The 22256-nt window shown below is 69.1% G+C and overlaps 2 protein-coding genes across 3 annotated transcripts; both read right to left on the bottom strand.

Annotated features, from left to right (window-relative positions):
* Positions 1-824: 824 nt before the first annotated feature.
* SERPINE1 (serpin family E member 1) lies at positions 825-7466 on the bottom strand. Of its 2 annotated transcripts, XM_039499562.1 has the most exons (9): positions 7333-7466; positions 6290-6552; positions 5190-5423; positions 4298-4492; positions 3943-4141; positions 3098-3198; positions 2894-2980; positions 2629-2712; positions 825-1979 (listed from the first exon to the last, which is right to left on the bottom strand). In XM_039499562.1, the coding sequence occupies exons 2-9, from the start codon at positions 6549-6551 to the stop codon at positions 1942-1944; spliced, it is 1200 nt and encodes a 399-aa protein (XP_039355496.1). In that variant the 5' UTR covers position 6552; positions 7333-7466; the 3' UTR covers positions 825-1941. The 2 variants fall into 2 exon arrangements, with proteins under 2 accessions (XP_039355496.1, XP_039355495.1); XM_039499561.1 differs by lacking the exon at positions 7333-7466 and having other exon boundaries at positions 6290-6553.
* Positions 7467-18537: 11071 nt separating this feature from the next.
* TRIM56 (tripartite motif containing 56) lies at positions 18538-21923 on the bottom strand. The gene is given in 3 exon segments (XM_039499717.1): positions 18538-20295; positions 20298-21012; positions 21855-21923. Coding segments are annotated over 2 exon segments (2331 nt in total). The 5' UTR covers positions 20968-21012; positions 21855-21923; the 3' UTR covers positions 18538-18634.
* Positions 21924-22256: the final 333 nt, after the last annotated feature.

Below are 22256 nucleotides of genomic sequence, written 5' to 3'. Positions count from 1 at the left end.
GTGCTGTCTCCTTTACAAGTGGCAGTGAGGTGGGACCCAGGGGAGGGGCTGGGTGTGTTTCCATGGCAACACGGGGAGGAGGTTGCTGGGGAGAGGAAGGGGGTGTCAGGGATCATGGGGGGCTTTAAGGTGAAGGGGGGGTCCTGAGGGGCATGGGAAGCAGGAGGGGCCCAGGATGGAATGGGGGGGAGCCATGGGGGGAGAGGGATGGGGGCATGGCAGAGTGGAGGGGGAATGGGGGTCATGGCTGAGTCAAGGGGGGCCAAGGGGAGAGATGGGGGCATGGCTGAGTGGGCACAGCTGGACCCAGGGTTATGCCCCCTCTTCTGCTGGGGCATCTCGTCCCCCTGCCCCACCCAGCCCCGGCAGCAGGGAGTCGCGTGGCGGAGCCCCCTGGCCGTGCACCAGCCAGAGCCAAGGGGGTGCTGAAGGCCGAGCTGAGCCCCTCAGCCAGGGGGAAGCCGCCCCCTGCCAGCAGTTAAGAAGGCTGAGGGCCTGCCCCATAGAGGAAGGAGGGGGTGGATGGCACAACCCTGCAATCAGTATGGACCCCACTGCTGTGCCAGGGGGCCTGTGCTGCTGGGAGCAGGGCTGGGGGGGGGTTTCCCTTGCAGCTAGTGCTGCCCCCCATGCCATGGGGCAGGGCTGCTCTCCCTCTGATGCAGGGCTGACCTTACAACCCATTTATCAGACCCCACTACAGGCTGTGCCCCCCACCCCAGGCCCTTTCCCACAGCCAGCGGGCTCAGGGTGCAGCACGGGTGCCGGCGTGTGGATCTGGAGAACGGAGGGTGCCAGGGCCAGGGATACGGAGCTGGGGCGGGTAGCGAGTGAGGCCAGGGTCGTACCAAACAGACACTGTTTCCATAGAGATTTTTATTGCTTTTCTTACATATCAAAAGTGGAATAAAAACCATTCAATTAAAAAAAAATCCATAGACGCACCTACATCCCATGCAACTCACTGCCAAAGTGCAGAAACCCTGCCTCACTGCAAAGGGGAGAGGGGGTCCCCACGCACCCCAGGCCCCAGAGGGGGTATAGGGAAAGGGACGTCCCTTTAAGGCACTGCTGAGCGGGATGCGTGGGGCTGGTGGGGGGGTATTTAAATCCCCACCCTGCAGGCTGTTGGTTTCACACCGATGAGGAAGCCGCTGGCGGTGAGGGGTGGGAAAACGTGACTGGCCAAGGCCAATCACCTCAGTTATTTTTAAACAGCTGCTGAGTTTTTTTGGGGGGCTGCATGCGGCTGGTGAGGATGACTCACCGCCGGCCCTTATCTGCCGGCCACACGTGACGATTGCTTCACCCAGCTTCCTGCGCGGTGGGGGAGTGACAAGCCCAGAGGAGGGCCCCCTGCCCGCCTGCTCGCCCGCCGTGGCTCACGCCGAGCTCTTGGGGGGAGAAATGGGGAGTTTGTGCTTCCCCCGTGAAGCAAAGCTTAAAGCTTTGGGGTGCCAGCCTCTCCCCCCCACCCCACGCAGGCCCCTCAACCGCGAACAAAGCTAGGAATATATTATCTCCTCTGCAATATATTACTCTCCCATACATTCATGCCCAGCCCTCTGAGCGGGAACAGGGTTCCTGACACCCCCAGAGGAGGGGGTGAGGTAGCAGCCTCCAGTGTAAATCCATTAGAATCCGTGCTAGTCCCAGGGCCCAGGCACGGTAGGACCAGGGAAACTGAGTCGCTGGGGGGCAGATGGGACCCCCAGGCTGGGCCCCGCAGGATGACAGCATGCCTGGGACAGCCCAGCGACTGCTGTCAGACAGGGCCCCACCGCTGGGGGCTTGCTGCCCTGAAATCCGGGGGAGCGTGGGGGGGGACCCAGAGAGTCAAACTGAACAGAACAGGCATCTCCTCCTCAGCCAGGGAGTGGGGGTGCCCCCCGAGATGGCCTCGCTTTCCAGTCTGCTCCCAGCACGGGGGGTTCCCCGTGCTCAGGGCTCCATCACCTGTCCCATGAAGAGGATGGCACCTGGGGGGCAGAGAACAGGGGGTGAGTGGGTGGGGGAAGTCAGGATGGTCACAGCTGGCCCCCTCCCAACCCTGCCCCCCCCACTGCTCTCTCCTTTCCTCCCCATAGGCCAAAGGGTGCAGGTCCTCTGACAGCTGGGACAGGACGCAGGGTGCCAGGGTGGATGGGCCCCATGGCGGAGCCCCCGCTGTGATTCCTCATTCTGGGCTGGGTTCTCCCCGGCTCTGGGAGCGGAGTGGGGGCTGGTGGGTTAGAGCAGGGGGTCCTGGGAGCCAGGACTCCTGGGTTCTCTCCCTGGCTCTGGGACGGGAGCAGGGGCTGGTGGGTTACAGCAGGGGGGCTGGGAGCCAGGACTCCTGGGTTCTCTCCCCGGCTGTGGGAGGGGAGCGGGGGCTGGTGGGTCAGAGCAGGGGGGCTGGGAGCCAGGACTCCTGGGTTCTCTCCCCGGCTCTGGGAGGGGAGCAGGGGCTGGTGGGTCAGAGCAGGGGGACTGGGAGCCAGGACTCCTGGGTTCTCTCCCTGGCTCTGGGAGGGGAGGCTGGTGGTTAGAGCAGGGGGGCTGGGAGCCAGGACTCCTGGGTTCTCTCCCCGGCTCTGGGAAGGGATGGGAGGGGAGTCCAGCTGTTTAGGACACGGGGCTGATCCTCACCTGTGGGGTTGTGCCGCACCACGAAGAGGAAGGGCCGGTCCATGATGATCTCCAGGGGCGACATCCGGGCGTAGACTATGGCAGCTGGAGGAGAGGAACAGGGAGTCAGCCGGGCTGTCCCGCTCACAGACCTGCGAGATGGGGCCTGGCAGACTAGAGGGGTTTTCCGTCTAGGCCCTGCTGCACCCACTGGCCAGCCAGCTCAGGCAAAGCCGCGGGAGGGGGAGCTCCCCGGCCAGCCCCCGGTGCACCCCGACCTGCTCACCTGTGGCGGAGGAGGCTTTGGTGCCGCTCTCATTCACCTCGATCTTCACCTTCTGCAGGGCCTGCGCCACGTACAGCGACTCCTCGGCTGGGAGAGAGACAGAGAGAGAGAGAGCCGTGAGCCGGGGGTCCCCCGCGCCCAGCAGCCGAGAGACGGAGCCCAGGCAGGAAGGGGACGGAGCGGCCGCAGGGGCGAGGGCCTCACCTGAGAGGCTGCTGAAGTCCGCGGCGCCGGGGCTGAAGACGTCCCTCACGCCCAGCTGCTGCAGGGGCCGGCGCAGGTCGGATTCGCTCTCCAGGGAGAACCTGTAAGGGGGGGGCGAAGAAGGGACTCAGCACCAGGAGAAAGTGTGTGTGTGTGTGGGGGGGGAACAGCTGCAGCCCCCCGGTGTCTGCCCCGGCGTGTGGGCACAGAAAACCCCATGAAGTACGACAGCAGCGCCAGGGCTTCATCGAGCGCCCTGCTGCAGAAATAGAACCCAGGAGTCCTGGCTCCCAGCCCCCCTGCTCTAACCCACCAGCCCCCACTCCCCTCCCAGAGCCGAGGGGAGAACCCAGGAGTCCTGGCTCCCAGCCTCCCCTGTTCTAACCCACCAGCCCCCACTCCCCTCCCAGAGCCTGGGAGCGAACCCAGGAGTCCTGGCTCCCAGTCCGCCCTGCTCTGACCCACCAGCCCCCACTCCCCTCCCAGAGCCGGGGAGAACCCAGGAGTCCTGGCTCCCAGCCCCGCTGCTCTAACCCACCAGTCCCCACTCCCCTCCCAGCGCCGGGGAGAGAACCCAGGAGTCCTGGCTCCCAGCCCCCCCCTGCTCTAACCACCAGCCCCCACTTCCCTCCCAGAGCCGAGGGGAGAACCCAGGAGTCCTGGCTCCCAGCCCCCCGGCTCCAACCCACCAGCCCCCACACCCCGCCCACAGCCGAGGGGAGAACCCAGGAGTCCTGGCTCCCAGCCCCCCCCTGCTCTAACCACCAGCCCCCACTTCCCTCCCAGAGCCGAGGGGAGAACCCAGGAGTCCTGGCTTGAGGACAAGGGTGGGGGGTGTTTCTCACTTGGGAAGCACGAGCTGCCGGGGCACTTGGGTCATGTTGGCCTTCCACTCGCCGAGCAGCCGGGCGTCGAGGAGCCGGGTGAGGGTGGCCAGGGGCACCTCTCGGCGGTAGGGGGCGGCGATGAGCATGCTGAGCGTGTCCCCGTGGTACGGCAGCTCCACCACGTCGTAGTCCACTCGCTCCGGGGTGAAGAACTCGCCTGGGGGGAGCAGGGAGAGCCGGGGTTAGCAGGGCAGGCCCGGCCCCGGGCTGGGGGGTATGTGGGGTTCTTCCCCCTTCCTTGGGGAGCGGAGGGAGAGAGCTGGAGACCCGCCAACTGCCCTCCCCACCCACCCCAGCAGGGGGCGCCACTGACCGTAGTTGAACTTGGCCGTCTGCTCCATCATGGGCACCACCACCCGGCTGCCGTCCGACTTGTGGAAGACGCGCTGGCGCGTGTCCGCCTCCGGGAAGGGCAGCTTCCAGAGCCCCTTGAAATACACAGCGTTCACCAGCACCAGGCGGGTCAGCTCGTCCACGGTGCCCGGCCCCAGGAAGTCACTGATCATCCCTGCAACCATGGGGGGGGTCAGAGGGCAATGGAACCCCGGAGTCCTGGCTCCCAGCCCCCCCTGCTCTGACCCACCAGCCCCCACTCCTCTCCCAGAGCCGGGGAGAGAACCCAGGAGTCCTGGCTCCAGCCCCCCCTGCTCTGACCCACCAGCCCCCACTCCTCCCAGCGCCAGGAGGGCACCCGAGTCCTGGCTCCCAGCCCCTGCTCTGACCCACCAGCCCCACTCCTCTCCCAGAGCCGGGAGAACCCGAGTCCTGGCTCCCAGCCCCCTGCTCTGACCCACCAGCCCCACTCCTCCCAGCGCCAGGGAGGCACCCGAGTCCTGGCTCCCAGCCCCCTGCTCTGACCCACCAGCCCCACTCCTCCCAGCGCCAGGAGGGCACCCAGGAGTCCTGGCTCCCAGCCCCTGCTCGACCCACCAGCCCCCACTCCCCTCCCAGCGCCGGGGACACAAGCCCGGAGTCCTGGCTCCACCCGCCCCCGGCTATACCCTCCAGGCCCGCCTCCCCTCCCAGCGCCGGGGAGAGAACCCAGGAGTCCTGGCTCCCAGCCCCACCCTGCTCTGACCCACCAGCCCCCACTCCCCTCCCAGCGCCGGGGAGAGAACCCAGGAGTCCTGGCTCCCGGCACCCCCTGCTCCGACCCACCAGCGCCCCCTCCCGTCCCCGAGAACCCAGGCGTCCCAGCTGCTCACCGTGGGTGCTGTCCTTGACCCAGCTGTTGATGATGGAGCGAGCGCGCTCGCCCTCCGTGAAGTTGACCTGTTTGACGGTCTGGCGGAAGGCGCGGGCGAACGTCTTCATGAACCCGGGCGCCAGCCCCAGGTCCCGCTGCACGAAGAGCGCGTCGGCAACGTCCACCCTGTCCTGGTTCTTCGGGGACGTCAGCTCCTTGCGCAGCCAACGCAGCGCCTGGGGGATGCCCCGCTCTGCAGGGGAGGCACGGCTTGTCAGGGCAACGGAGGGTTAATGCTATGACGGGTCCCTTGCCCAGGGTGGAGACGGGGCCGGGCAGTGGGTTACCCGGGGACCCCTCGCCTGGGGCTGAGATGCAGCCACCTCTGGGGCGGGGCGGCTGGTTACCCAGGGACCCCTCGCCTGGCGCTGAGACGCAGCCACCTCTGGGGCGGGGCGGCCGGTTACCCGGGGACCCCTCACCCGGCGCTGAGATGCAGCCACCTCTGGGGCGGGGCGGCCGGTTACCCGGGGACCCCTCGCCCGGCGCTGAGATGCAGCCACCTCTGGGGCGGGGCGGCCGGTTACCCGGGGACCCCTCGCCCGGCGCTGAGATGCAGCCACCTCTGGGGCGGGGCGGCCGGTTACCCGGGGACCCCTCGCCCGGCGCTGAGATGCAGCCACCTCTGGGGCGGGGCGGCCGGTTACCCAGGGACCCCTCGCCCGGCGCTGAGATGCGCCCACCTCTGGGGCGGGGCGGCCGGTTACCCGGGGACCCCTCGCCCGGCGCTGAGATGCAGCCACCTCTGGGGCGGGGCGGCTGGTTACCCGGGGACCCCTCGCCCGGCGCTGAGATGCAGCCACCTTTGGGGCGGGGCGGCCGGTTACCCGGGGAGCCCTCACTCGGCGCTGAGATGCAGCCACCTCTGGGGCGGGCGGCGGTTACCGGGGACCTCGCCCGGCGCTGAGATGCAGCCACCTCTGGGGCGGGGCGGCCGGTTACCCAGGGACCCCTCGCCCGGCGCTGAGATGCAGCCACCTCTGGGGCGGGGCGGCTGGCAACACAGGGGCCCACCCAGCAGTGACTGTTGGGGTGAGCGCCCCCTCTCCAGCCCCTTACCATTGACCCCATACTCCATGGCTGCCTTGATCTGACTCCGGCTCTCCCCGGCGGCCGCCATCTGCAGCATGGCCAGTACAGAGGCCACCCCGAAAGGGGAGAAGGCCACGTTACGATCTGGGGACGCCTTGGCCACCTCCTGGAAAACCTTCACCCCAAAGTTGGCAGAGAGTTGGGCTATGCGGGAGCCGGTGGGGTGGCGCAGAGGGTCGGCCACGCACAGGAGGGCCATGCCGGACAGAACCACTAGTGGGAGCTGCATCCTAGAGGGAGAAGGCAGGAAGAGTTAGAAAAGAACCCAGGAGTCCGGGCTCCCAGCAACCCCCACCCCCGCTCTAACCCACCAGCCCCCACTCCCCTCCCAGAGCCGGGGAGAGAACCCAGGAGTCCTGGCTTCCAGCATCCCTGCTCCAACCCACCAGCCCCCACTCCCCTCCCAGAGCCGGGGAGAGAACCCAGGAGTCCTGGCTCCCGGCCCCCCCTGCGGTAACACACCAGCCCCCACGCCCCTCCCAGAGCCGGGGAGAGAACCCAGGAGTCCTGGCTCCCAGCCCCCCCTGCTCTAACCCACCAGCCCCCACTCCCCTCCCAGAGCCGGGGAGAGAACCCAGGAGTCCTGGCTCCCAGCCCCCCTGCTGTAACCCACCAGCCCCCACTCCCCTCCCAGAGCCGGGGAGAGAACCCAGGAGTCCTGGCTCCCAGCCCACCCCCTGCTCTGACCCTCCAGCCCCCACTCCCCTCCCAGAGCCGGGGAGAGAACCCAGGAGTCCTGGCTCCCAGCCCCCGCTCCCCTCCCAGAGCCGGGGTGGAAGAGCAGCGCCCAGTGGCATCTCTACCAGCCCCGCTACAAGCAGCCCATGGCTCCCCCTAAGCCCCCCGCTGCAATGGGGCAGCTCCCTCCCCGAGCCCGGGCCGATTCCAGCCTGGCCACCCCGAAGCAGGGGCTCTCCAAGGGGGCGCTCCCCGGGCCGGCTCCAGGGAACCCAGAGCCCGGCCCCCCGGTGGGTGGGTGGGTGGCCGCGCCCCCCAGCCGCTGTCCTCACCTGGAGACGTGCCGGGCCCCGGAGGTTTGTGCCGAGCACCCGGGTCCCGCCGCCTTATATGCGCTCCCCGTGCGCCCAGGGCGCAGGAAGCCGGGATGAACTCATCCCTCCGCACCCCGCCTCCTCCTCCCTTTGCGGCGGGGGTGGGCACACTCCTCCCCGGCTGCAGTCCCCGGTCCTAGCGCCTGCCCTCGTGGAGGGGGGGCAGAGGCGGGGGGGCGGTTGGAGTTCCTGTCCTGTCCCCACTCCCCTCCCTGGGGGCTGGTGGTGTCAGGGGCCCCAGACGGCAGGCGTGGCTCTGTGTCCCGAGGGGCTCACCGTGGGCCCCCGGCGCCCCCCCTCACCAGGGGAGTGCGGTACCCCCAGGTAAAGGGGGCCGGAGGCCTGGTTACTGCCCCCAGTGCACAGTGACCCCCTCGGGCACAGCGCCCCCTCCTGTCACCCCCCCAGTGCATATCCCCCCTTGCTGCCAGGTCTGGCCAGTGGTGCCCGTGCCAGTGCTACGCTGCGGGGGGGCGGGGGGAAGAGCTGGGGACGTTGCCACAGGGAAACTGGAACAAAATAAACAAAAAGCCTGTCTTGGCAGGCTGTGTGTGTGTGTGTGTGTGTGTGTGTGTCAGACAGGCCTGTTTTGGCAGGGTGTGCGTCAGACAGGCCTGTCTCGGCAGTGTGTGTACATGTGAGACAGGCCTGTTTTGGCAGAGTGTGTCAGACAGGTCATGTCTCACAGGGTGTGTGTGTGTGTATCAGAAAGCCGTGTGTGTGACGGGTGTGCACTGGGGCAGATGCAGTGTCTGCCTGTGGAGGTTCTATGTGGGGGGGTGGACGTTTGTTTCTACAGGGAGGATGTTCTCAGCATGTGAACTTGGGTGTGGAGGTGTGTGTCAGACAGGCCTGTGTGTGTGTGTGTGGCTGGGTGTCTCAGTGTGCGTGTGCATGTGTGTGGCAGGGTGTCTGTGTGTGTGTGTGGCTGGGTGTCTCTGTGTGCGTGTGCATGTGTGTGGTTGAGTGTCTCCGTGTGTGTGTGTGTGGCTGGGTGTCTCCGTGTGCATGTGTGTGGCAGGGTGTCTGTGTGTGTGTGTGGCTGGGTGTCTCTGTGTGTGTGTGTGCGTGTGGCTGGGTGTCTCTGTGTGTGTGTGTGTGTGTGTTTGTGGCTGGGTGTCTGTGTGTGTGTGTGTGTTTGTTTGTGGCTGGGTGTCTCTGTGTGTGCGTGCGTGTGGCTGGGTGTCTGTGTGTGTGTGTGTGTGTGTTTGTGTGTGGCTGGGTGTCTCTCTGTGTGTGTGGCTGGGTGTCTCTGTGTGTGTGTGTGTGTGTTTGTGGCTGGGTGTCTCTGTGTGTGTGTGTGTGTGTGTGTGGCTGGGTGTCTCTGTGTGCCTGTGTGTGTGGCTGGGTGTCTCCGTGTGTGTGTGTGGGGGGACTGGGTGTCTCCGTGTGTGTGTGTTTGGGGCTGGGTGTGTCCGTGTGTGTGTGTGGGTGGCGGGGTGTCTCCGTGTGCCTGTGTGTGGGGCTGGGTGTCTCTGTGTGTGTGTGGGGGGGGGACTGGGTGTCTCCGTGTGTGTGTGTGTGGCTGGGTGTCTCTGTGTGTGTGTGTGTGTGGGTGGGTGTCTGTGTGTGTGTGTGTGTGTGTGTGTGTGTGTGTGTGTGTGTGTGTGTGTGTGGGTGTGGGTCTGGGTGTCTCCGTGTGTGTGTGTGTGGCTGGGTGTCTCTGTGTGTGTGTGTGTGTGTGGCTGGGTGTCTCTGTGTGTGTGGCTGGGTGTCCCGTGTGCATGTGTCTGTGGGGGCTCTGGGTGTCCCAGCCCAGGGGCAGGGGGACACAGGGTCCAGAGGGAGCGGGGGGGGGGCTATGAACTTTGAGGGATTTCCCCCCAAGGGAGCATCACGCCCCCCCCCACCGATCTGCCCCACCCCTCTGTCATGGCTGAAACCGCTGTCCCCCCCGATGACCCCCCCAGGATTTCCCCCCGCCGCAGGGCTGATGTCAGCCCCCTTCCTGTGGGGCAAGAGGGAGGCCGCCCGTGGGCGCATTTCGCAAAGGGGCCGGAAGCTTGGCAAAGACTGGGAGGAACGTGGGGGGGGAACCGGCCGGGGTGGTGTGGGGGACATGAACCGTGCAGGGGGCTGGGGGGGGGGCGTGAGTCCCAGCTTCTATTTCTGCCCTTGGCTACAGCCCCCTTCCAAAAATAGCCCCTGGCTTTCACTTCCCTCACAACCCCGCTCCCCCCCGACACCTGGGTTCCACCCCAGCTGGGAGGGGAGTGGGGTCTAGGGGTTAGAGCAGAGGGGGGTGGCAGCTGGGAGCCAGGACTCCTGGGTTCTCTCCCTAGCTCTGGGAGGGGAGTGGGGGCTGGTGGGTTAGAGCAGTGGGGCTGGGAGCCAGGACTCCTGGGTTCTCTCCCCGGCTCTGGGAGGGGAGGGGGGGCTGGGGGTGAGAGCAGGAGGGCTGGGCGCCAGGACGCCTGGGTTCTCTCCTGGCTCTGGGAGGAGTGGGGCTGGTGGTTAGAGCAGGGGGGCTGGGAGCCAGGACTCCTGGGTTCTCTACCCGGCTCTGGGAGGGGAGTGGGGGCTGGGGGGTTAGAGCAGTGGGGCTGGGAGCCAGGACTCCTGGGTTCTCTCCTGGCTCTGGGAGGGGAGTGGGGGCTGGTGGGTTAGAGCAGGGGGGGCTGGGAGCCAGGACACCTGGGTTCTCTCACTGGTGCTGTGTGGGCAGGGCCATGTACAGATGTGGGGTGGGTGGGGGCTGTGGTTTGGGGGTCTCTGAGCCCCGCCTTGTCCCCCAGCTGTGACTCAGGCCTGCTGCCCACGCCAGCCCTGGGCCTCTCACATCTGGTCCCCATCGCGCTGCGGCCGGGGCGGTTTGAAATCCAGCCTGTTCCCCAAGGCCCCAGCAGCCCCCGCACATGGGGCTCCGACCCCGAGTGCTGCGAAACAGGGACAGGGTGGGTGTGCCCCCGCCCCCCTGCTGCTCTCACTGACCCCCAGCCCCCACTCCCCTCCCAGAGCCGGGGAGAACCCAGGAGTCCTGGCTCCCCGCCCCCCTGCTGCTCTCACTGACCCCCAGTCCCCACTCCCCTCCCAGAGCTGGGGAGAGAACCCAGGAGTCCTGGCTCCCAGCCCACCCTGCTCTAACCCACCAGCCCCCACTGCCCTCCCAGAGCCGGGGAGAGAACCCAGGAGTCCTGGCTCCCGGACCCCCTGCTCTGACCCACCAGCCCCCACTGCCCTCCCAGAGCCGGGGAGAACCCAGGAGTCCTGGCTCCCAGCCCCTGCTCTAACCCACCAGCCCCACTCCTCCCAGAGCCGGGAGAACCCAGGAGTCCTGGCTCCCGGCCCCCTGCTCTGACCCACCAGCCCCACTCCTCCCAGAGCCGGGAGAACCCAGGAGTCCTGGCTCCCGGCCCCCCTGCTCTGACCCACCAGCCCCACTCCTCCCAGAGCCGGGAGAACCCAGGAGTCCTGGCTCCCAGCCCCTGCTCTAACCCACCAGCCCCCACTCCTCCCAGAGCCGGGAGAGAACCCAGGAGTCCTGGCTCCCAGCCCCCTGCTCTAACCCACCAGCCCCACTCCTCCCAGAGCCGGGGAGAGAACCCAGGAGTCCTGGTTCCCAGCCCCCCGGAGGCTGAGGACGCTGTGTACGCTGGTGACTGGACAAGGGGGCGACCGGCAGAACATTCCATCCCGGCCACTCACCAGCCAGACTTGCTGGCCAGGGTCTCCCCACAGTGACCAGAGGCTGAGCCGGCATTCCTGACCCACGCGCTCAGAGCCTGGGCCAGGCGGGGGGCTAGTGGTTAGAGCAGGGGGGCTGGGAGCCAGGACTCCTGGGTTCTCTCCCTGGCTCTGGGAGGAGTGGGGCTGGTGGGTCGGAGCAGGGGCTGGGAGCCAGGACTCCTGGGTTCTCTCCCGGCTCTGGGAGGAGTGGGGCGGCTGGGTTAGAGCAGGGGGGCTGGAAGCCAGGACTCCTGGGTGCTCTCCCCAGCTCGGGGAGGGGAGTGGGGGCTGGTGGGTTAGCGCCGGGGGGGCTGGGAGCCAGGACTCCTGGGTTCTCTCCCCAGCTCTGGGAGGGGAGTGGGGGCTGGTGGGTTAGAGCAGGGGGGCTGGGAGCCAGGACTCCTGGGTTCTCTCCCCAGCTCTGGGAGGGGAGTGGGGGCTGGTGGTTAGAGCAGGGGGGGCTGGGAGCCAGGACTCCTGGGTTCTCTCCCCGGCTCTGGGAGGGGAGTGGGGGCTCGTGGCTTAGAGCAGTGGGGAGCTGGGAGCCAGGACTCCTGGGTTCTCCCCCCAGCTCTGGGAGGGGAGTGGGGGCTGGTGGGTTAGAGCAGTGGGGAGCTGGGAGCCAGGACTCCTGGGTTCTCTCCCCGGCGCTGGGAGGGGAGTGGGGGCTGGTGGTTAGAGCAGGGGGCCCTGGGAGCCAGGACTCCTGGGTTCTCTCCCCGGCTCTGGGAGGGGAGTGGGGTCCTGTGGTTAGAGCTGGGAGCGGCTGTGGGGCTGGGCTGGATCCAAACCCCAAACCCCAGAGCTATTTCCGCCTCTGACGGCGCGGGCGGGGGGGGGGGCAGTGGAATCCCTCGAACATCAAGAACTTTCCATGCGCCCGGAACATATTTTGGGAGCTAAATATAGACGGCGAGGCCGTTCCATGAGGGCCAGGCCGTGGCGCGCCCTACGGAGCCAGCCCCTCCCAGGGGGCAGGGCGGGAGGGGGCAGATCAGAGCCCCGCAGGCCAGCCCCGCTCGCTGGGGTTCCCCTTCGGGAAGGCGGAAGTGGCCAGGAAGTTGGCGGCGGGGGGGGAGGAGGAAACAGGTGATGTGGGGCGTGCGCCGGGGGGGGGGACACCGACCCGGAAAAAACAGCTCCCGCGACTCAGAGACACTGGCCCATAGCAGCCCCCCCCCCCCGACCCAGCAGCTGGCCCGGGGGGGATCCCCACCCCGGCGTTCCCTGGAAGCGGGCGTGGGGGAAGTCTGGAACCGGCTTCTGGGAAACCGCTGAGCGGTTAGGGGGCTGGGCTTGTGGCGGGTGTGGGGTGAGTGGGGTCAAGGGGGTCACTGGGGGGGCAGCAGGGGCGAGGGGGGCTGCCGGAGGGGTCCCCTACAGAGCAGCAAGGTTGGGGAGCCGGGGGGGGGGGTAGGGCCAGCCGGGACACCCCAGGGGGCCAGGAGGCGGGTCTGCAAAGAGGTGCCCCCCGACTGCCCCGGCCCCCCATTCCCAGACACCCCCTGTCCCCACATCTCCCCAGCCGGGCTCCCGGCCCCCTGTCCCAGGGCGTGGGGCCAGCCGGATCCGTGGGGCTGTTTACCGGATCTGTGGGGAGTCAGGCTCTGTGGGCAGGGCTGGCGGGTCAATATTGACCCAGAGGGTGAGCCTGGCGCAGGGGCCCAGACACCCAGACGGCTGGGACCCAGGGCCTGGGGGAGGGGCGGGAGCCAGGACTCCTGGGTTCTCAGCCTGGCTGCTGGGGGGAGGGGGTTGCTTCGCCCCTGCACTTTCCCTGCACGCTCAGCCGGATGAGGCAGCTCTTACTCACGGCCCCCCCGGCGCCCGGCTGCCTGCGGCCTGCGGCTCCCCGCCGCCACCACGGCCCCCTCACCGCGCCCGCCAGACGGGGCCTGGGGGGGTCTGACAGCGGGCGTGGGAGTCTGCACCCCCGTTCCCCCCCCCCGCAGGGCTGGGCAGTGCCCCGTGCGACGGGGCCCCCCGCGCGGCTGGGTCTGGGCAGAGCCCGGCCCCACACGGCCAGAGCGCAGGGGCCCAGACACCCAGACGGCTGGGACCCAGGGCCTGGGGGAGGGGCGGGAGCCAGGACTCCTGGGTTCTCAGCCTGGCTGCTGGGGGGAGGGGGTTGCTTCGCCCCTGCACTTTCCCTGCACGCTCAGCCGGATGAGGCAGCTCTTACTCACGGCCCCCCCGGGCGCCCGGCTGCCTGCGGCCTGCGGCTCCCCGCCGCCACCACGGCCCCCTCACCGCGCCCGCCAGACGGGGCCTGGGGGGGTCTGACAGCGGGCGTGGGAGTCTGCACCCCCGTTCCCCCCCCCAGGGCTGGGCAGTGCCCCCGATCTCAGCCAGGTCTGGGCGGTGCCTGGCCCCATGGGGGCCCTGAGCCCTGGGGCCGGGTGGGAGCCGGCGCCCCCCAGAGGGGACAGGCCTCTGCCCCATTCCCCACCCCCCCGAGCCAGCCAGTCCCTGCCCTGGGGCCGGGGGGGAGCCGGCGCCCCCCAGAGGGGACAGGCCCCTGCCCCATTCCCCGCCCCCCTGAGCCGGCCAGGCCCCGCCCTGGGGCCGGGTGGGAGCCGGCGCCCCCCAGAGGGGACAGGCCCCTGCCCCATTCCCCGCCCCCCCTGAGCCAGCCAGTCCCGCCCTGGGGCCGGGTAGGAGCCGGCGCCCCCCCGAGGGGACAGGCCCCTGCCCCATTCCCCGGCCCCCTGAGCCAGCCAGTCCCCGCCCTGGGGCCGGGGGGGAGCCGGCGCCCCCCAGAGGGGACAGGCCCCTGCCCCATGGCGCGGCATGAATCAGCCTGAAATTCCCCGCGAGGGGGTGGGCCGGCAATTCCCGGCGCAGGGATGGGTCACGTCACGGGCGCGCGGTTCCCGAGTGCCCCCCCGGCCCCCGTTAGCTCATCTCTCGCCCAGACACCGACCCTGGTTTCCTCTCCCCGGTGGAGACGCTTCCTGCCGGGCAGCGCTCCAGAGCCAGACGCCGGGAGCTGCCAGCGGGTTTCCCCGAGAACCCAGGTGTCCGGGGGGCGGGGACAGAGGGACCGCGGCACCCGTGGGGTTCGCACCCTCCGGCTCCTGCTGCGGCGTCTCCGGCCCCGGGTGCCTTCCCCAAATCTGCAGCTCCCGGAGTCACGGGAGCGCGGCCTCGCCCTGCGCTCAGGCAGAGCCGGGCCGGCCCTTTCTCGCCCCACGCGGGGCGGGGGGACGCTGGGGGCCGTGGCACTGAGATCGGGGCGTGCGTGGGGGGGGGTTGTCACACCCAAAGCCTGCAGTGGGGACGGGGTTTGGGGTCAGACATTGGCCTTAAAACTCGCCGGGGTTTCGTGCCCCCAACTCCCACCCCGTCGGGGGTCGGCCGCCCGGACGTGAGCAGGGGAACCCCATTGTTTGGGGCCCACATTTCCTGAAAGCTCGGCCCCCCAAGCAGAGAGTCTGTCCCTTGGGGCGGGGCCAGCCCCCCAGGGAGTCACGGAGCGAGGGGCCATGATGGGGGGCAGGTGGGGGGCACGTGCCTGTCCAGGAGCCCTGGGGCTGGGGGGAAGGGTTGGCCCCTGGCGCAGGGACAGAGCCCCACACGCATCCACCCCCCATCTCCTCACCCTTCCCTGCCCCACATTCCTCCTCCACCCCCCATCTCCTCACCCTTCCCTGCCCCACATCCCCCCTCCACCCCCCATCTCCTCACCTTTCCCTACCCCACATCCCCCCTCCACCCCCATCTCCTCACCCTTCCCTGCCCCACGTCCCTGCCCCACATCCCTCCTCCACCCCCCATCTCCGCACCCTTCCCTGCCCCACGTCCCTCCACCCCAGCCCGTTCCTGGGCCCCTCCCAGCACGTGGCCCCCAACGTGACCCAGGCCGGGGCAGAGGCCAGGCCCCCACTCGGCTCCCAGCTGCTGAGTCACGTCCCCCGGGGCCGAGTGCGAGGCGGGGGCTGAGTCACGGTTCCCAGCGCCGGCCACAGCCGGGTTCGGCTGGGCCGTGTGGGGCCCTGCCCCTGCCCCTCCTGAGCCCCCTCCTTCCCTGAGCCCCCACCACCGAAACCCCTCCTGAGCCCCCGCCCCTCCTGAGCCCCCAGGCCCCCTCCTGAGCCCCTGCTCCTCCTGAGCCCCCACCACCGAAACCCCCTCCTGAGCCCCCATCCACCCTCCTGAGCCCCTGAACCTCCTGAGCCCCTGAGCCCCTCCTGAGCCCCCTCCTGAGCCCCTGAAACCCCTCCTGAGCCCCCGAGCCCCCTGAACCTCCTGAGCCCCCAGGCCCCCTCCTGAGCCCCTGAGCCCCTCCTGAGCCCCCAGGCCCCCTCCTGAGCCCCCGAGCCCCCCTCCTGAGTCCCCTGAACCTCCTGAGCCCCCGAGCCCCCTCCTGGGCCCCTGCCCCCTCCTGAGCCCGCTCCTTCCCCTGAGCCCCACCACCGAAACCCCTCCTGAGCCCCCGAGCCCCCTCCTGAGCCCCTGAACCTCCTGTCTCCTCCTGAGCCCGAGCCCCCTCCTGAGCCCCCTCCTGAGCCCCTGAGCCCCTCCTGAGCCCCCTCCTGAGACCCCTGAAACCCCCTCCTGAGGCCCCGAGGCCCCCTCCTGAGGCCCGCGATCCACCCACCTGAGCCCCCACCCTCTGAAACCTCCTGAGCCCCGAGGCCCCCTCCTGAGCCCCACCCCCAAAGCCCCTCCTGAGCCCCTGAACCTCCTGTCTCCTCCTGAGGCCCCTGCCCCCTCCTGAGCCCCCTGAGCCCCCTCCTGACCCCCAGACCTCCTGCATCCTCCTGAGCCCCTGAAACCCCCTCCTGAGCCCCCGAACCTCCTGAGCCCCCAGACCCCCTCCTGAGCCCCCTGAACCTCCTGTCTCCTCCTGAGCCCCCGATCCACCCTCCTGAGCCCCCTGAACCTCCTGAGCCCCCAAGCCCCCTCCTGAGCCCCCAGACCTCCTGAGCCCCCGAGCCCCCTCCTGAGCCCCTGAAATCCCCTCCTGAGCCCCCTCCTTCCCTGAGCCCACCCGAGCCCCCTCCTGAGCCCCTCTCCTGAGCCCCTGAGCCCCCTCCTGAGCCCCTGAAAGCCCCCTCCTGAGCCCCTGCCCCCTCCTGAGCCCCTGAAACCCCCTCCTGAGCCCCCTGCCCCCTCCTGAGCCCCTGAAACCCCTCCTGAGCCCCTGCCCCTCCTGAGCCCCTGAAATCCCCTCCTGAGCCCCCTCCTTCCCTGAGCCCACCTGAGCCCCCTCCTGAGCCCCTGAACCCCCTCCTGAGCCCCCGATCCACTCTCCTGAGCCCCGCCCCTGAACCCCAGCCCCCTCCTGAGCCCCTGAACCTCCTGAGCCCCCGGGCCCTCCTCCTGAGCCCCTGCCCCCTCCTGAGCCCCTGAAATCCCCTCCTGAGCCCCCCTCCTTCCCCTGAGCCCCCCACCACCAAAACCCCCTCCTGAGCCCCCTGCCCCCCCGAAACCCCTCCTGAGCCCCTGAACTTCCTGAGCCCCCAAAACCCCCTCCTGAGCCCCCCACCCCTGAAACCCCCTCCTGAGCCCCTGAACCTCCTGAGCCCCCAAAACCCCTCCTGAGCCCCTGCCCTCCTGAGCCCCCTCCTGAGCCCCTCCTTCCCCTGAGCCCCCACCACCGAAACCCCTCCTGAGACCCCCACCCCTGAAACCCCCTCCTGAGACCCCGATCCACCCTCCTGAGCCCCTGAACCTCCTGAGCCCCCAAGCCCCCTCCTTCCCTGAGCCCCCGAGCCCCCTCCTGAGCCCCTGAACCTCCTGAGCCCCCGGGCCCCCTCCTGAGCCCCTGCCCCTCCTGAGCCCCGCTCCTTCCCTGAGCCCCCACCACCGAAACCCCTCCTGAGCCCCTGCCCCCGAAACCCCTCCTGAGCCCCTGAACCTCCTGAGCCCCGAAACCCCTCCTGAGCCCCCACCCCTGAAACCCCTCCTGAGCCCCCTGAACCTCCTGAGCCCCCAAATCCCCTCCTGAGCCCCCTGCCCCTCCTGAGCCCCCTCCTGAGCCCCAAACCTCCTGAGCCCCCGGGCCCCCTCCTGAGCCCCCTGCCCCCTCCTGAGCCCCCTCCTTCCCTGAGCCCCCACCACCGAAACCCCTCCTGAGCCCCCACCCCTTGAAACCCCTCCTGAGACCCCGATCCACCCTCCTGAGCCCCTGAACCTCCTGAGCCCCCCAAGCCCCCTCCTTCCCCTGAGCCCCCAGGCCCCCTCCTGAGCCCCCTGCCTCCCTCCTGAGCCCCCTCCTTCCTCTGAGCCCCCACCACCGAAACCCCCTCCTGAGACCCCGATCCACCCTCCTGAGCCCCTGAGCCCCTGCCTCCTCCTGCCCCTAAGCCCCCTCCTGAGACCCTGCCCCCTTGGGGCCTGACCCCAGCCCCCCAACTGATCTCCTGCCCCTGCAGAGAGGCAGCAGCTCTAGAATAAAATCCATCTCTTTATTGGTGAGTCCTTCTGGTTTTACACCCGCGAGACACAGGGCAGGTTTGACAGACAGACAGCTCCCCCTGCCGGGCCCCCTGTCCACCATCGGTGCCCCCCTCCGAGACCCAGCCACAGCGGGGCCACGCCCCCTGCCCCGCTCCAAGCCCCTCACACCCAGCCCCCCTCAGACGCCAGGGGCGGGTGCCGGGCGGGGTGTCCTGTGTTTGGGGGTCTTCCCCAATAGCCCTGGGGGGGTCTGCCCTGGACGACATGGGGGGGCATGGGGAGCCGGGGGGTGGAGAGTGTGGGCTGGGCTGAGGGGGCAGGGATGGGGGTCTGCCCCCCCCTCCTTTCCTGGGACCCTGCCCAGAAAATGCCAGGCTGAGCCCAGCATGCACACAACAGTGCAATCCCTCGCACACTCAGCCACAACCACTGCACACGCGGGCGCATGCTCAGTGCACATTCACACGTGTGTGCTCACACTGCCACTAACACACTCATTGCAGACACACAGACATTCCTCAGATACTCCCACTCACAGATCACAGACACACTGACACACCCACACACTAGTGCACACACTGACACACAAACACACACTAATCTATGCACTGACATACCCACACACTAATGCACGCACTGACACACATACTAATGCACGCACCGACACACACAAACACACACACTAATGCACGCACCGACACACACACACTAATGCACACACTGACACACACACGAATGCACACACTGACACACACACTAATGTATGCACTGACACACACTAACACACACACTGACACAAACACACACACTAATGCACACACTGACACACAAACACACTAATGCATGCACTAGCACACACAGACAGACACACTAATGCACACACCGACACACACACACTAACACACACACTGACACAAACACACACACTAATGCACACACTGACACACAAACACACTAATGCACACACACACTAATGCATGCACTAGCACACACAGACACACACACTAATGCACACACACACTAATACACACATACACATGCACAAACACACACACTAATGCACACACACACATGCACAAACACACACTAATGCATGAACTGACACACACACACATGCACGCACCGATACACACACTGACACACACACACTCTCACTCTTCTCAGCTCCCCGTCCCCGTGCTCCCCCCGCTCACTGACCCGGGTACTGGATGCGGAAGACGTGGACGGTGCCATCGCTCAGCGCCACGGCGAAGTGCCCGTCCCCGGTGACGGTGGCCACCCGGGCTCGCTCGATGCCGTGCCGGGTGGTGAGGAAGGGCCCCAGCGCCTCCCCGCCCGGCCCGAACACCATCACCTTGTTCAGCTCCCGCAGGGTCACGTAGAAATGGCCCCTGTCGTCGGCGCAGACGGCCCCCGGCTGGCACCGCTCCAGGCGCTCCTCGCCCAGCTCCGCCAGCAGCTGCCCGTGCCCATCAAACGCCACCACGCTGCGCCGGTGCCAGTCCAAGGCCACGTAGCGCCCGCGCCGGCCGGCCACGAACACCATGGCCAGACGGTCGTGCCCGTCCGGGAAAATCTTCTCCACCAGCTCCCCCCGGGCATCGTAGACCTCCAGGTGCCCCGCCACGCTCACCGCCACGGCCTCGCCCCCCTCCGCCGCCGGCGTGACGGCGTGGCTGGCCTGGGTGGGGCGCAGGGCTTTCTGCCAGACCAGGGCGCCGTCCCGCTCCGCCAGGTAGAGCCGGGAGCCGGCGGTGTAGGCCACCCGGCTGCCCACGGCCGCCACGCTGCAGGGGGCCGCGCCGCCATGCACCGGGACGGCGCCCCGGAAGTCCCCCTGCAGCGAGAAGCGTTTGAGGCTGCGGTTCTCCTCGTCGGCCAGGAGCAGCTCCTTGGAGCCCAGGGGGCAAAGCCCCGTGACTCGGGGCCGATGCTTGTCCCCGGGGACCCGCACCGAGAAGCTGCAGGAGAAGCGGGCGGTGGGGGGCGGCTGGCACGAGGGTGGATCTGGGGCAGGGGCCGGCAGCTCCGGGGCAGAGGCCGACAGCTCCAGGGAAGGGGCCCGTGTCTTCGGGGCAGAGGCCGACGGCTCCAGGGAAGGGGCCCGTGTCTTCGGGGCAGAGGCCGACGGCTCCAGGGAAGGGGCCCGTGTCTTCGGGGCAGAGGCCGACGGCTCCAGGGAAGAGGCCCATGGCTTCGGGGAAGGGGCCGGCAGCTTCGGGGCAGAGGCCGATGGCTCCAGGGAAGGGGCCCGTGGCTTCGGGGCAGAGGCCGACGGCTCCAGGGAAGGGGCCCGTGGCTTCGGGGCAGAGGCCGACGGCTCCAGGGAAGGGGCCCGTGGCTCCAGGGCAGAGGCCGACGGCTCCAGGGAAGGGGCCAGCAGCTCCGGGGAAGGGGCGTCATGCTGGGCCCTGCCCTCCCCTCGGCCCTGGGTCTCGGCCTCGCCCGTGTCCAGCTGGAAGAGGCTGCTCAGGTTCTGGAGATCGGCCCGGACGACCAGCCGGGGGCGCGGCCCCCCAAGGGGCTCCCAGTGGAAGCCCCGGAGCCGGGCGAGCCGCTGGGTGAGCAAGGCCTCCAGCGAGACGATCTCCACCGGCCGGCCCAGGGCCAGCACCTGGCGGGCGACGTCGGCCGTGCCGCGGGCCAGCTGCTCCTGCAGCTGCAGCTCGGTCCGGAGCAGGCCGGCCGCCTTCTCGCGCCCTTCCACGTGGCGCCGCAGGGCGGCCAGCACCTCCTCCTGCTGGGCCAGCAGGCGCCGGGCCGCGTCGGCGCAGGCGCGCTTCACCACGTCCCGCAGGCCGGCTTCGTGCCGCCGCAGCTGCTCCAGCTCCTCCTCCAGCGCCGCCCGCCCCGGGCCACCCGCCCCGCCGTCTCCTCCACGCCGGCCAGCAGCTCGGCCACCAGGGGCCGCCGGGCCTCGGCCGCCTCCTCCAGCGTCTGGCAGGGGTGCTCCAGGTGCGGGCCCAGCCGGCACTCCCGGCAGATGGGGCTGGCGCAGGGCTGGCAGAAGAAGCGCACCTCCTCGGCCGGGTGCTCGGGGCACCAGGCGGCCTGGCGCTGCCGGATCTCCACGTCGTGCTCCCCGGAGAGGTAACCCTGCAGGCTCACCAGCCGGTGGGCGTGGGTGAGCCGGGAGCAGCGGTGCCCGGCGGCGCAGGCCTGGCACAGGCTGTCGGCGCAGTCCAGGCAGCGGGAGACGGCCGGGCGGCCGCCCTCCTGCCCGATCAGCGGGCACAGGGCGCAGGTCAGCCCCGCCTCGCCCGCCGGCCGCACCAGCTCCAGCAGCCCGTTGACGAAGAAGTTGGTCTTGAGGCCGGCCACCCCCTGCGGCAGGGACACGTCCTCCCGGCACTCGGGGCACCGCAGCCCCGGCCCGGCGCCCAGCAGCCCCTCCAGGCAGCCCTGGCAGTAGGTGTGCAGGCAGGGCAGGATCTTGGGCCGGCGAAGCCGCTCCAGGCAGATGGAGCAGGTCAGGAAGTCGGTGGCGATAGCGTCCGAGAGGGACGGGGTGGCCGAGGCCATGACGCCCCGGCAAAGAGACAGCGGCAGGGAGTCTGCTGGAAGCACCTAGGTACAGTGAGGTTACGGGACTCAGAGCCAGGACTCCTGGGTTCTCTCCCCGGCTCTGGGAGGGGAGGGGGTGCTGGTGGGTTAGAGCAGGGGGGTCTGGGAGCCAGGACTCCTGGGTTCTCTCCCCGGCGCTGGGAGGGGAGGGGGGGCGGGGGGGTTAGAGCAGGGGTCTGGGAGCCAGGACTCCTGGGTTCTCTCCTGGTTCTGGGAGGGTGGGGGCTGGTGGGTTAGAGCAGGGGCTGGGAGCCAGGACTCCTGGGTTCTCGCCCCGGCTCTGGGAGGGGTGTGGGGGCTGGGGGGTTAGAGCAGGGGGGGCTGGGAGCCAGGACTCCTGGGTTCTCTCCCCGGCGCTGGGAGGGGAGGGGGTGCTGGTGGGTTAGAGCAGGGGGGCCTGGGAGCCAGGACTCCTGGGTTCTCTCCCCGGCTCTGGGAGGGGAGTGGGGGCTGGGGGGTAGGACCATGGGGGCCTGGGAGCAAGGAGTCCGGGGTTCTCTCCCCGGCTCTGGGAGAGGATTGGGGGCTGGTGGGTTGGAGCAGGGGAGGCTGGGAGCCAGGACTCCTGGGTTCTCTCCCCGGTTCTGGGAGGGAAGTGGGGGCTGGTGGGTTAGAGCAGAGGAGGTTGGGAGCCAGGACTCCTGGGTTCTCTCCCCAGCTCTGAGAGGGGAGTGGGGGCTGGTGGTTAGAGCAGGGAGGGCTGGGAGCCAGGACTCCTGGGTTCTCTCCCCCGCTCCGGGAGGGGAGTGGGGGCTGGGGGGTACAGCAGAAGCTCCCGCTCTGTTTGCAGTGGGGGGAGCGCGGGGGGAGCCGCGGCTGGGCCTGTGGGGGTCGGGGGGGGTTACCTGAGCCCGGGGGGGTTCAGGTCTCTCGCCTACCCGCGATGCAGGCTCCGACAGAGAAACGAAAGTGAAACTCGGCCCAGGGGCGGGCTCTGCCCGGGCTGGTGTTTCGGTCCCTTAGATTCCCCCAGGCGCGCATGGGAGAGCGACCCCCGGGCTGCCAAACACCGGCCCCCCAGCTCCAGCCCCACAGTGCCCTACACAGCCCCAGAGCCCCAGGCCGGCTCCCAGCCCCTCTGGCCCTGCACAGCCCCCTTCTCCCAGCCCCACGAGACCCCCCACAGCCCAAAGCAACATCCTCCCCCCAGCCCCTGCGTCAGCATCGTGGCAAGCCCCGCTCCCAGGCCCCCAGCCAGAGCAACTGCGCCAGCCCCACAGGGCTGCGTGCCCCCATCCCTGTGCCTC

Source organism: Mauremys reevesii, linkage group 14 (assembly GCF_016161935.1).
Source record: "Mauremys reevesii isolate NIE-2019 linkage group 14, ASM1616193v1, whole genome shotgun sequence".
Lineage (NCBI taxonomy): Eukaryota > Metazoa > Chordata > Testudines > Geoemydidae > Mauremys > Mauremys reevesii.
Note: the sequence above shows the minus strand (reverse complement) of the source record. Positions and strands in the feature narration are given on the sequence as shown.

Excerpts from the sequence above, each read along its gene's own strand:
- SERPINE1 (XM_039499562.1), bottom strand. The coding sequence starts at position 6,551 with ATGCAGCTCCCACTAGTGGTTCTGTCCGGCATGGCCCTCCTGTGCGTG. Across the intron at positions 4,493-5,189 it reads GGTCAAGGACAGCACCCACG|GGATGATCAGTGACTTCCTG; the intron begins GTGAGCAGCTGG and ends CCATGGTTGCAG. Across the intron at positions 1,980-2,628 it reads GGTGCGGCACAACCCCACAG|GTGCCATCCTCTTCATGGGA; the intron begins GTGAGGATCAGC and ends TCTGCCCCCCAG.